The 13,660-nt window shown below is 48.9% G+C and overlaps 1 protein-coding gene across 6 annotated transcripts in view; it reads left to right on the forward strand.

Moving 5' to 3' along the window:
• The window catches only part of ANK2 (ankyrin 2), a 193,845-nt gene that overhangs the window by 141,422 nt on the left and 38,763 nt on the right, over positions 1-13,660 (forward strand). For 4 of the 6 annotated variants that reach the window (XM_081075592.1, XM_081075593.1, XM_081075594.1 and 1 more), the window contains exons 27-32: positions 237-272; positions 6,862-7,086; positions 8,518-8,616; positions 9,581-9,735; positions 12,076-12,287; positions 12,536-12,740. In XM_081075592.1, coding sequence (XP_080931718.1) covers positions 237-272; positions 6,862-7,086; positions 8,518-8,616; positions 9,581-9,735; positions 12,076-12,287; positions 12,536-12,740 — 932 coding nt within the window. The remainder of the gene's footprint in view (positions 1-236; positions 273-6,861; positions 7,087-8,517; positions 8,617-9,580; positions 9,736-12,075; positions 12,288-12,535; positions 12,741-13,660) is intronic. The other 2 variants (XM_081075596.1, XM_081075597.1) reach the window with 2 other exon arrangements.

The following is a 13,660-nucleotide window of genomic DNA, read 5'->3' on the forward strand; positions in this document are numbered from 1 at the left end:
CAGCACCCACACAGCCCGAGCTGAGCAAGGCTGCCGGTCGGGGCCCAGGGGCTTTCTGACGACCCCAGGGCCCTGACCGCAGCCCCTGCACAGAGCTGGATCTCACTCGCATTCCCGCCCCTTTCGGGGAATACTGTATGGTCTATAAATGGTAAAGTGCAGTGGAGAGTCACCTCTGATCTTTATGTTTCACTGTATCCATCCTTCTCTGTGCTAAAGTGTGTGTTCTGTTGCAGCCGCACCTCTCCGTGTATCGACCGTGACAGCAGCAGGTGAACTTGCATCATTCCTTCTCTGAACATGTGCCCGTTCCTCTCTGTCACCTCTGCGTCATTCACGCTCCTCGGGGTGCTTCAGTGTGAGCAGGCCTCACCAGGGCAGGGGCAGTGTCCAGGTCACGGCCGTGGCCCAGTTCCCCTTCTCTAGGGCGAAGAGGAAGTGGGCACCTTGGGTTTCAGTGGGAGTGAGGGGTGTGTGTCCAAACTGATGCACTCCTGCTGGACACCTGCCTCCGTCACGGGTCTCGGCTTCTTCTGGGAGGAGAAGTGCGACAGGCTGAAACACCATTCCTAGCAGTTACACTAATTGGCTGACGTATTTTAAAGTTATAGTAAAGGCCTTGATTTTACATGTCACTTAGCAGGTGGTTTTTAAATGATGTTCTAGGTGGACGGAAGGCCCAGAGTCTATTAACAGTGCATTTCCTTGCTAGGACTGCTTCACATGCAGCCTTTGGGTATTTTGGGACTTGTGCTCTAGAACGATTCTAGTCAGTGCACTAAAAATATTCCTTATTGTGTGTTAGTCCGATAGCTATTCTGAAGGTTCTCATCACACTGCTAATTACAGTATTTTTCTTATACAATCACGCATCCTGATAATAGAGATTGTCCACAGATAAGAACATTTTATATTTCCAACTTGGAAGATTTTATATCCATCCATTCATTTCTTCTAAGACACACACTAAATACTATATTTCTATACGTGAAATTATGAATGATGAAAAACTGTTTAGTGATTTTAACAAGTTTGAGCTCCTTTTTTCAAAGCCGTTTTCCATCAGTGTTTCAGTTATGGAATTCTGGGGTTCGGGGGAGTTAAGGGGATCGTAGAGGAGAAAGCCCCTGGCGTGGGGTTGTCCGAGGATCAGATCTGAGGGGGCTCCTCTCGTGGTGTGCATGCGATCACTGAAGCACCCTGAAGCCTTCCTTTCCTACTCTTACCCAGTAACTAACTCTGAATGCTGCAGTCTCCTCCTGCCCCCACCCCCGGTCCTGGATGAACTGAAAGCAAACCTAAGAATTGGTAACTCGTGGGTGGCGGGTGTGTTCCGTGAAAGACCGGGATGTGTTTTCTACTGCACCTTGGAAGCACGGAGCTGTTCAGCTAATCAGATTATGTCTTTGTAGGCAAATCGTCTGCATAATGATGGTGCATTGCTTGGGCTTTTATTCTCTTTAAATTGTGATAACACTGTCTCACAATTTAGAAAATTGCAGTGAGTTCCTAACTTGCATGATTGCGGAATTCCGCCTGGAGTGAGATGCGCAGTTTTGCCAAGCGTGTTACACGTTCCTGTTTGCACAGCCTTCAGTCGACGTTGCTGCAGTGCGGCCTCCCGCAGGGCCCCTGTGGCGTGTCAGCCATGGCACAGAAACAATATGTATTTCTTTGGAGTCAGAGCAGCTTATCGCCCCAGTAGGAATGCTTCCAGAGCATCTGAAATGGAACATTCCAGTAGCTTTCCCAGCCACGTTAACAGTAAATGACACATAGAGTTGTAACACCAGAAGCCGCTCTGGAGTTTATTTAGTCAAAGTCTCATTTTATGGTTGAGAAAACTGAAACCGAAATGTTTGTTAAGCGCCTTGCCCAAAGTCACAGCAGTAATTCGAGGCAGACGCAGATGGGATGGCGATCAGAGAGAGCCCCTGGCGAGGGCCTGGTCCCTGTGCTCTGTGACAGCAGGATTCTTAGGTCTTATTTAAATAGTAAAGTTCACAAGCTGAGAAAAGGCCCACAATCCTATTCAACTGTCAGCAAAGTTCCAGTTCACTGAAGGGATTCGGTATATGCTCGTTTCTCCATTATTTTCTAGGTATCATATTGCACCATAGTTTTTAAGACATCCAGAATATGTGAAATCATAAGGTGCAGGGAAAGGAAGCGATGGGAACAAGCATTTTTGGATTCCAGATTCTTTACCCACGCAGTTAACCCTCGCTGTCCCTGTCAGGGCATTAGGTGCCCCCTTGTTTACAGATGGGGCTTCAGTGCAAAGCTCACCAACCACAGAGCTGGGCGTCAGTTACACCCCCCCCCCCATCCCCATCCCCACTCACGGCAGCCTTTTATCTCAGTGCCTTTCGCCTCCAGGTGTTTATGGACATTCTCTTGTCCCATTTTTAATCTCCTGAAAATAGGAGAAAGTCATGTTTACTTACGCAACTCTAGTATGTGAATCGATTCCTCTTGTGACTCACACATTCCAACTTTTCACTTTTTCCTGTGGAACAAAAAAGTGAATGATTTCTTACAGTCTGCTTTTTGCTTGTGAAAATTATTTCACACATCATAAAAAAATTATCAACTAATTCTACACCTATCTAAGTAGGGACGCCTTTGGAAAATCCGACATGGTTAATAAAAGTGCTCCAATGTGTACCCAGTGTTATGCTATAAACTATTGGGATTAGCTGATTAGCATGTTGACTTTTGCCTAAAAGACTTTTCATCAGCATCGAGGTATAACTTGAATCATCATTTATCTCTTATTCCCTCTTATTTGAAGAAAAGACTTTTTGTAGCATACAGTTCTACATATTCAACTTTTTATTAGTTGTTCATTCTGCAGTTACATTATTTGAGTCTGATTTTTGCTATTTTATGAGCTGAAATACCCGAGTAATTTGAATGAGTTCTGACCAAAGAATTCTGTTACCTTCAACTGTGTTTCTGCAAAAGTAAGACCTAACTGGAAAATAAGCCCTAGCATGATTTTTCAGGATGATATCCCCTGAACATAAGCCCTAATGAGTTTTTGGAGCAAGAATTAATATAAGACCCAGTCTTATTTTCGGGGGAACACAGTACTCTAGCGAAGGCCCTCTCTTTATTAGAAATAAATATGTACGAGTTCTCACAACTTGCTCTTTTCACTCTTCCATTCATTCACTTACTCAAGAATTATTTATGAACTATCTCCATCCACATTGTGCTAGGGCTGGGGGAACACAGGAAGAAATATGGCCAATAAGGTTGCTGCCATTTTGGCCCCTGTATGGCTCCTGGGTGTGGTTATAACTCATTTCTCAGTCACCAGGAAAGTAAGTGATTCTGAGTCAGCCAAACCCTCATGTGACATCTGGGGCTCAGAACCTCTACATCTTTGTGGCAGCAACAGTGTCTTTCCTCTCTGTGACCTCAGTTCCTAGCAGGGCACCTGGCATTAGTTAGGAGGGTGATACATGTTGCAGGAGGAGTAAATGAGAACAGAGAGGATTTCCCAAGGAGCAGTCAATGACAAAATCAGAGAAAGTAGTTAAACACATAGTTAAACATTGTTCCAGCCAAGAATGTCACTGCTTCAGAGAGAGAACGCACTGCCAGCTGATCCCCACGGGCTCTCTCTGTGGGGACGTCATATAGGCCGTGAGCTGTCCCTGGGGTGGAGAGAGAAGGGAAATGGGATGACAGATGGCGTGAGTGACAGGCAGCTCCTCAGTGCCCTCCCGGGTACAGACAGCACTGAGAGAGGTAATATTAAGCGGACACTATACTATTAAATTCCTGACGAGTTGGAGTCCCTGTCTGGTCACCAGTGGTGATAGTAATCAAAAGATGGGAAACGTAGAGAAAGTCAGCAGTACTGCAATGAGTTTGTAACAGCACCGGTTGAAACTTAAGTAGTTTTTTTATAGTTTTCATAAAAATCAACATGCACATAGTCAAATAAAAAGAATAAAAAGGAACACAAACCTTTATATTCATCCAGAAGTATTACAGGTTCTTCAATTGATTAATACATGTAAAAACACAGAAAAGATTTTTTTAAGGATTTATACTTAAAGACGAGTAATATGAAAAGCAGCCAACCTTCATCCTTGTGTCTTGGGAAAGACCAGAACATCCACTCTCAGTACCGAGTTGATGGTTCCAGCCCTCGGTTTTGCACCATGCGAAACCTTAGCGGCTGCCTGCGTGCTGGGTCCAGGCTGCTGGTGCACTCGCCTCCTCTCGGGTCCCCGCTGCATGAGCTGTCCAGGCCGGTGGGGGCACGGGCGCCCTCCGCCACCGCAGTATGAACAGCAGGATTTCCCGTTAGGAGCATGATTAGTGAGTGCTGGATTCTGCTGTGACAGGGTTCTACTCTCTCCTTTTTTCTCTTGTCCGAGATAACAGAAGTGAGTTGTGTTTCTAGCCCATAACTTACTTAGATTGAACGCCTTTCAGAATTTTAGAGGTTGTCACGATGTATGCCTAGTTGTAGAGACCTGCGGCAGTTTGTGCTGGTGAAGCCATGTGACATCCACACAGATAGGGATCTGTGGCTTTCCTCTTTTCTTAAAAAAAATCCCAGCAAATGCAATGAAAATTGGGAAAGAGTGTAGTGTGCTTTGTGGATCTCCTCTCTGCTCTGTCCTCCCATTGCTTCAGTGTGTGGGTCTCCCCCCATCCTCCCATTGCTTCAGTGTGTGGGTCTCCCCCCATCCTCCCATTGCTTCAGTGTGGGGGTCTCCCCCCATCCTCCCATTGCTTCAGTGTGTGGGTCTCCCCCCATCCTCCCATTGCTTCAGTGTGGGGGTCTCCCCCCATCCTCCCATTGCTTCAGTGTGTGGGTCTCCCCCCATCCTCCCATTGCTTCAGTGTGGGGGTCTCCCCCCATCCTCCCATTACTTCAGTGTGTGGGTCTCCCCCCATCCTCCCATTGCTTCAGTGTGGGGGTCTCCCCCCATCCTCCCATTGCTTCAGTGTGTGGGTCTCCCCCCATCCTCCCATTGCTTCAGTGTGGGGGTCTCCCCCCATCCTCCCATTGCTTCAGTGTGTGGGTCTCCCCCCATCCTCCCATTGCTTCAGTGTGTGGGTCTCCCCCCGTCCTCCCATTGCTTCAGTGTGTGGGTCTCCCCCCGTCCTCCCATTGCTTCAGTGTGTGGGTCTCCCCCCGTCCTCCCATTGCTTCAGTGTGTGGGTCTCCCCCCGTCCTCCCATTGCTTCAGTGTGTGGGTCTCCCCCCGTCCTCCCATTGCTTCAGTGTGTGGGTCTCCCCCCGTCCTCCCATTGCTTCAGTGTGGGGGTCTCCCCCCATCCTCCCATTGCTTCAGTGTGGGGGTCTCCCCCCATCCTCCCATTGCTTCAGTGTGTGGGTCTCCCCCCATCCTCCCATTGCTTCAGTGTGTGGGTCTCCCCCCATCCTCCCATTGCTTCAGTGTGTGGGTCTCCCCCCATCCTCCCATTGCTTCAGTGTGTGGGTCTCCCCCCATCCTCCCATTGCTTCAGTGTGTGGGTCTCCCCCCATCCTCCCATTGCTTCAGTGTGTGGGTCTCCCCCCCATCCTCCCATTGCTTCAGTGTGTGGGTCTCCCCCCCATCCTCCCATTGCTTCAGTGTGTGGGTCTCCCCCCCATCCTCCCATTGCTTCAGTGTGTGGGTCTCCCCCCGTCCTCCCATTGCTTCAGTGTGTGGGTCTCCCCCCGTCCTCCCATTGCTTCAGTGTGTGGGTCTCCCCCCGTCCTCCCATTGCTTCAGTGTGTGGGTCTCCCCCCGTCCTCCCATTGCTTCAGTGTGTGGGTCTCCCCCCGTCCTCCCATTGCTTCAGTGTGTGGGTCTCCCCCCGTCCTCCCATTGCTTCAGTGTGGGGGTCTCCCCCCATCCTCCCATTGCTTCAGTGTGGGGGTCTCCCCCCATCCTCCCATTGCTTCAGTGTGGGGGTCTCCCCCCATGCTCCCATTGCTTCAGTGTGTGGGTCTCCCCCCATCCTTAATTCAGTGTGTGGGTCTCCCCCCATCCTTAATTCAGTGTGTGGGTCTCCCCCCATCCTTAATTCAGTGTGTGGGTCTCCCCCCCATCCTCCCATTACTTCAGTGTGTGGGTCTCCCCCCATCCTCCCATTGCTTCAGTGTGTGGGTCTCCCCCCATCCTTAATTCAGTGTGTGGGTCTCCCCCCTTCCTTAATTCAGTGTGTGGGTCTCCCCCTCTCCTTAATTCAGTGTGTGGGTCTCCCCCATCCTTAATTCAGTGTGTGGGTCTCCCCCATCCTTAATTCAGTGTGTGGGTCTCCCCCATCCTTAATTCAGTGTGTGGGTTTCCCCCCATCCTTAATTCAGTGTGTGGGTCTCCCCCCATCCATCACTTCAGATTGTGGGTCTCCCCCCATTCATTACTTCAGATTGTGGGTCTCCCCCCCATCCTTAATTACTTCAGTGTGTGGGTCTCCCCCACCATCCTTCCATTATTTCAGTGTGTGGATTTTTCTGGACACACATTGAAGGAAGCAGAAATCTTTGCATTTATAACAAAAGGAGACTCACCCGTGTTCTTTATATAATTTCATTCTACTTTCTAAGCCAATTGGATATATTTTTATTTATAATTTATATTTATTGTCAACAGAAATTAGCAGAAATCAGCAAAATCATCTTGGATTACAGATACAAATAAAATAAATTTAGAACAACAGCAAAACAGCAATGAAGACATTGGAATAAACTAAAATAACCTTTAAAGACAAATTTTTGCCATCATACATATAAATGACCGAAGATATTTCGGAAGCAGTGCATTATAAAGAAAATTAACTCAATAGATCTTGTTTACTGCCCAATATTTCAAACCCCATCTAATCTTCCGTTTCAACTTTCAGTTTCCTGGTTAGTTTCATGGTGGATGCCCGCGGTGGTGCCATGAGAGGCTGCAGGCACAACGGGCTGCGCATCATAATCCCCCCGCGGAAGTGCACGGCCCCAACGCGGGTCACCTGCCGCCTGGTCAAACGCCACCGACTGGCAACAATGCCCCCGATGGTGGAAGGGGAAGGCCTGGCCAGCCGCCTGATTGAAGTCGGACCATCTGGTGCTCAGTTCCTTGGGTAAGCGTTTTGATAAACCTCCAACGTAGCCACCAGTGAGCTTGTGTCCTCTGCCTGACACACTGGGATGGAATGGAAAAAGGTACGTCAGAACATTTTGAAAGAAGATGAGCCGCTAGGAAATTTTTTAAAAATCGGAAGTAGCATCTGAATGCTTGACTCCACTTACATGCTTCTTATTTTCAAGCGTTAATGAGTTCAACATTCAGGTTAATTTCTTCTTCTCTTTGGATGTGACAGCAGCGGCTGGACTTCCAGTGTGAATAGCCAATGGCACGTGTTAATTTTTTCCTCTGAGACTTAAATGGTACAGTCACAGAAGAAATATTACTATTCCCAACATGAAGTCTCATGTGGTTATGAAACAATATGTTCACTCTGGAAAACAGTGTTGCCTTTATAGAGTTTCCACAAATTTTGTCCATGTGATATGTCTCTTCTGTTATCAAAATTGCTACCTTGGGTCTTACACACTCCAATGGCGGTCTGTATAGTCATAGTTTTCATTAAGATGACAAAATCAAGACTGACTTCCGCCATACTCATTTTAGCAGTTTTGAGCAGAAACTAGCATTTCTTTTTTCTTCTGTTTATTTGTACGGCTGCTGTTTTATGAAGTGGTATTTCAACATGCCAAGAACTGACAAAAGGATGACGTTTGGGATGGGGAAAGTTTCAAAACAGTTTGAAACAAATCAATTGTATTTAAGTCTTGTCATAGCAAGTCTTTGTGCTCAAAAACAGGGAGAAAATCCTGTTCATCGTGAAGTTTTGCTTTGCCGATGTCATGTCGGGGAGAGGATTTCTTGCTTTAGAACTCAGGAAACGTTCTAAAGCCTTGTAATTTGGGACAAACTAGGACCACATTGCTCCAAATTACGTTAGCACCTGGAAAGGGCTGCGTCTCTTTCCCAGTTCGAGAAAGCACCTCCCGTCAGGCCAGAGGCATAGCGGAGCCCTTGCCGCTTTGGGCGGTGTCAGGAAGCGCTGCGTGGTCAGAGGAGTTCCCCATCCGTGGTTCCCGTCACACCGTATCCCAGCCCCTCTTCCCTCCCTCATGCTCAGGTCGTTTAGGCTTTTCAATAATCTTCAGATCTGTGGAGGAATAGCCATGAAAACACCCGGCCTCTGCATGGGGCCAGTTTTCATTGTATTCCCAGCAGCTTCGTCTTTCCCGTGGAGCACCGTTTTTCTTTGCCAGCTTGTGCCCTGGCGGCCGCCCTCACTGGGGACAGGCCGACCCCACATGCTCCCTGTCCACGCGCCTCCATTGAGCACTCTGGGTCTGGCTCCTTGCTCTGTGACCAATGGAGGAGGCAGGACCAAACCAGACTGCACCCTGGTGACCAGCGGGTGGCACTGGGCTCTGTGGAAAACACCCCTGAAGCTGACTTCTGTTCTTTCTTTCACTGCTGCTTTGGATGTGCTCAGTAAGCTGCACCTGCCAACGGCCCCTCCCCCCCTTAATGAGGGAGAAAGTCTGGTCAGCCGCATCCTTCAGCTGGGGCCTCCTGGAACCAAATTCCTTGGGTAGGAGTGACTTCAAACCAACCGATGGCTGCTGGCCCCCATCCTCTCCTCCTTCTGCAATATGATTTCTCTTTTTGTCATTGTGCCCATGACATGTCCCTCTCTATGATTTAAATTCTGTATAATCTATCTCTAGTGGACCATTTCTGACCCCTGTGGTATGTGACTTTTGTTTTTGAGTGATGTTTTTATATCTTTTCCCTTAAAGTGCTGTGACCGTCATTTTTGTTTAAAGCATGACATCTGCCTAGTTGTCCTACGTGCTAGTTACGATGTTGTTATGATGAACTTAGAGTCTGTATCAAAGCAACCTGGATTGAAAATGAAAAGCCTCTGGAAGCTCTGGGGGTGAATGCAGCCTGAGTAGGACGCTGCATGCCCTGGCCTGGACGTAACAGGCACTGCACACGGGGCTGACCGCTGAGTGCTCAGGGCCACGCGTGTGCACGCACCTGTTTTGTCCCGAACGCAGGAAGGATAGGCCAGCCCGTGAGTGCATGTCTCTGTAGTTCCCGAGTGGTCAGCTTCTCTGACATCTCATTTACTACACATCCAATTGTGCCGCACATGAGCTGTTTCCCTCCTAAACCATCCTGTCATTTTGCACCTCGTAGAAAGTGTCTTAGGCCATCGGCACACATCGTAGACACATATGCATGCACATTTCTTTTGGTTAATGTGTCACACTTACGTTTATCAAAGGAGAAGTTCCAGAATGCCACATGCACTCTCAGGGAAACACCACTGGGCTTAAGGCAGCAGCATGTCCCCAAGGACCCGTGCCCCCAAGCTGGAGTGCGACTGTGCGACCGTCCGCTGGCCGTGGGCTCGGAGGACGGCCCGCTATGTCCCTGTCCCCAGAAAGAGGAGAATTCCAGGTCACTTTGCAACAGACGGAGGCACGGTGATTGTCTGCTGCTGGCTGACCGCTGTCCACACTGAGTGTTCTGCCTTACTGTGTCAGGCCTGTGATCGTGGAGATCCCGCATTTTGCTGCCCTTCGAGGGAAGGAGAGGGAGCTGGTGGTCCTGCGCAGTGAGAATGGAGACAGCTGGAAAGAGCACTTCTGCGAGTACACTGAAGACGAGTTGAACGAGATCCTGAATGGCATGGATGAAGGTACTTCCTATCGAGTCTCGAATGAACTCTGAGGTGGAAGCATGAAAATGATGCGTTTCTTCCTTATGAACTGGTGTGTGTGAGTGTGTGTGTGAGTGTGTGAGTGTGTGAGTGTGTGAGTGTGTGTGAGGGTGTGTGTATGTGTGAGTGTGTGTGTGTGTGTGTGAGTGTGTGTGTGAGTGTGTGAGTGTGTGTGTGAGTGTGTGAGTGTGTGTGAGTGTGTGTGTGAGTGTGTGAGTGTGAATGAGTGTGTGTGAGGGTGTGTGTATGTGTGAGTGTGTGTGAGTGTGTGTGTGTGTGTGAGGGTGTGTGTGTGTGTGTGTGTGTGTCCTGTTATTTTGCCACAGCAAGTATTCTGGATTGTTCCAGTGCTGATGAGTTAGATGACACTATATTTGTTCTTACGTTCAGGAAAATAAAATCCAAATCCTTTAAATAGTAAAGATCTCACCTTAGTAGTGAGGTACAGAACACTTTACAACATCTTTACTACAAAATTTTTTCAAACCTAAAACATGGGATAGAACAGATTTGTTGTTTCATAACAAAATGAATGGATACTGGATAATAACTCCACGATTTTAAAAAATGAAAGCTGAGATGTTTAACACACTGAGAAAAAGTGTTGAGCTTGTTGCAGGAAACTTGCATAGACCCATAACTAGTGCATCATAGGATAATGTAATTGTTTTGAACTTTCTATTGTTAAGGAGACAGGAAAGGTAAGTTCACTGAGATTTGTGCAGATAGTGGAAAGAGGGTCATCAGGGTCGAAGTCACACACACGTGCAGACATGGCAGAGTAACTTACGTTTCCTAGGGCTGTCTGAGCTCTCCAAATCCCAGGGCGTGCGTGGGCACAGCCGCAGGCTGAACCGTGTGAGTTTGAGGCGAGGGAAGTAGCTCGTGCTTGGACCTCCTTGGGTCCCCGTGCTCACACTAGGAGACGTGTTCCTCTTTCAGTTACTACACAGATAGGCAAGTGCCCAATTTAAGTGCCGAGGGCACACCGCGTCCTGTACTGGGCCAGACGCTCAGCTGTGTAGCTGTCCCTTCAGGACGACTGGCAGCTGCATGGTGTGTGGTCGTGGGTCGTGGATTAAGCCTGATGGCAGCTGCCTCAGTGTCCTCTCTGTGTCCTCCCAGCTTCTGTGACAATAGAGACCAGGCTTACCCTACTCAAGGGGCGGATGGGAGAAGACATGTTTAGGTCAGTCTCTCTGGCGAGAGTGAAAGGATCGGGGCTGTCACTGATGAGGCTGGCTCCATGCCTCGCTCCGTTGCTTCTCCTTCTTGGAACCATTTCTGTTGCCCACACTGAGGTTTACCTGTCACCAGCCCTGCTGTGAGCATGGGGGTCTTGTCCTTGGATGGGCACCCACTCTTACAACTTTCTGCATAGGTAGAAAGCTTGTTTCAAAACAGAATCCGTTTTGTGTATTTTGGGTTATTATGTGTGGAATACGTGTATGCTGGACGTGCCGGTGTGTTGTCTTCAGTGATGTGTGGTCAGGTCCCGGGACTCTGCTTCCTGCCCACCTCTACTGTGTAGGCAACGAAATGGTCCTGCCTGAGGTGGGGGACTGGAGGTGACTTCTGAAAGTGAGCGGCTTTCCATAATCCCATAACATGCAGTGATCCGCTTAGTTCAATGGGCTACATTTTACTGCAGTTGATTTGTTTTCGTGCCATACATGTCTGCACTAATGCAATTTATAAAAAGCCTATGATCTCATCCTCCTGATGTTACATGATATGTTTGGGAAGCTAATGGTTTGGGAATATTGAAATCCTGAATTCATAATCACTGGTTTTTATTTTTAACATCCACAGGGACTGTCTCAGAGACAATCAGTCCCCTGGAGTAAACACACAAACACAATTCTTACCCTTGCAAGACACATTCTATTCCTGCACTACCCCCCTGAGAACTGAAAGGGCCATATTTCTTCTTAAAACCCCAATGAATGGTTTTGAGCTAACTTTGCAATTGGCAAAGAAAAGGCGTGAACAGTTTCATTCCCTCCCATGAACCAGGAGCAGAGCAGGTGCATTTCACTCTGGGTTGCCCTGAAGCCTCTCCTTCCCCGGGGTGGCCAGGAAAACACTGCGCCCGGTGCCAGACGCTTTTCTGTCACTTGCCCTGCAAACACCTGTCCCTACAGAGACCACAGACAGGTCTCAAAAGGTTGCAGGTTTTTCTGGTGGTGTTAGGGTGGCCTTGCTCTTAAATGTTCCTGTTGAAAAAAGCAGTGTGCAGGCAGGGTGACCGCCCGCGGAGCCGGGGCTGGCCTGGGGCTGTCAGGCCTGCGCGAGCTCCCGTGCTGTCGCTGTCCGCAGTGCTGGACAGCGCCGAGGACCTGGACCGGAAGCGCATCTGCCGCATCGTCACTCGCGACTTCCCACAGTACTTCGCCGTGGTGTCGCGCGTCAAGCAGGACAGCCACCTGATCGGCCCGGAGGGCGGCGTGCTGAGCAGCACGGTGGTGCCGCAGGTGCAGGCGGTGTTCCCCGAGGGCGCGCTGACCAAGCGGATCCGCGTGGGCCTGCAGGTGCGCTGCGTGGGCGCCGCGGGGTGGGCGCGGTCCGTGGGCGGCCCCGGGGCTGTCGCCTGCGGGCAGCGCGCTGCTGGCCAGCAGGCTGCCAGGGGCGTCCTGGGTTTGTGATGGTCGCCATGGTGCCTCGTAACAGTGCTGACTCACTTCCACACTGGGAGCCGCCGACTGACTGGTGCACTGAGGGACAAGGTTGACATGAGATGGAGCTGTTATTGCTTATTGTCATTCTTTCCTTTGCAAAGGCTCAGCCAATGCACGGTGAGCTGGTGAAGAAGATCCTGGGCAACAAAGCCACCTTCAGCCCAATAGTCACTTTGGAACCTAGAAGAAGAAAATTCCATAAGCCAATCACCATGACCATCCCTGTCCCCAAAGCTGTGAGTGATGTCATGCTGAACGGTTTTGGGGGAGATGCACCAACCTTGCGGTTGCTGTGCAGCATAACAGGTGAGTCACACGTGAGGCTGTGAGCAGAACATTCTGGCAGGAGAAACGTAGGTCCCTGTAACAGTACACGACCTGTGTCATGAGCTGCTGGCAGGGTTCTGTGCCTCAAGTCAGGAGACGTGTCCTAATTCAGTAGGGAGCTGACGGTGAGATGAAGTGAGCTGAGAATTACTGATGGATCCTCTGAGACACGTCAGTGCTTTGTCACATACCTCACCGAGCCCTGTCAGGAGACTCACCCCACTTTACTGAAAAGGAAACCGAGGCTAAGAGAAGGTCCATGAGACGTGCAGCATTACACCATAAATGTTTGCAGAGCTGGGACTCAAAGCCACACCCATCATCTCTAAGGCCTCACTGCAGATGTCTCATATCTGTGGAAAAATACCATCTTGAAAAATTATGCCCAGTACTTCAAACCTAATTCTTCTGTCTAGTAATTGGTTATGGTTTTACCATTGATCTGTTGATATAACATGGGGAAACCAAAGTAAAGGTTTTTAATGATTGACTGAATTTTGGTCTTTTCAATTGGAAGTTGTAATGGCTTTCAGACAACCACCAAACTCCTGACGCTGCCAGAACACTGGTTGTCCCTGCCCAGTACCAAATGGTGAGAGGTGAATCACCTGATTGATCATTTCCCTACTTACAGTAGCTGCATGACACCGGTGTGCAGTAACGTTCATACCGTTGTCAGCAGAATGCCGTCCCCACTTGTCCAGGTATTGTTGGAATTTCTCCTTTATGTTGGCAGGCGTGTTCACCCTTATTCTAATTCTCCCTTTTAGTAATGTTTCTCTACACTTATGATAGCAAACCATTGAGACTTTACCCCCTAAGTTTAATAACATGGAAAATTTAAAATACGAAAATGAGCTTAGGGGAAACTATTATGCTACGCTTGTGATCGCTTTCCC

The sequence above is a fragment of the Rhinolophus hipposideros genome (genome assembly GCF_964194185.1).
Source record: "Rhinolophus hipposideros genome assembly, chromosome: 16".
Taxonomy (NCBI): Eukaryota; Metazoa; Chordata; class Mammalia; order Chiroptera; family Rhinolophidae; genus Rhinolophus; species Rhinolophus hipposideros.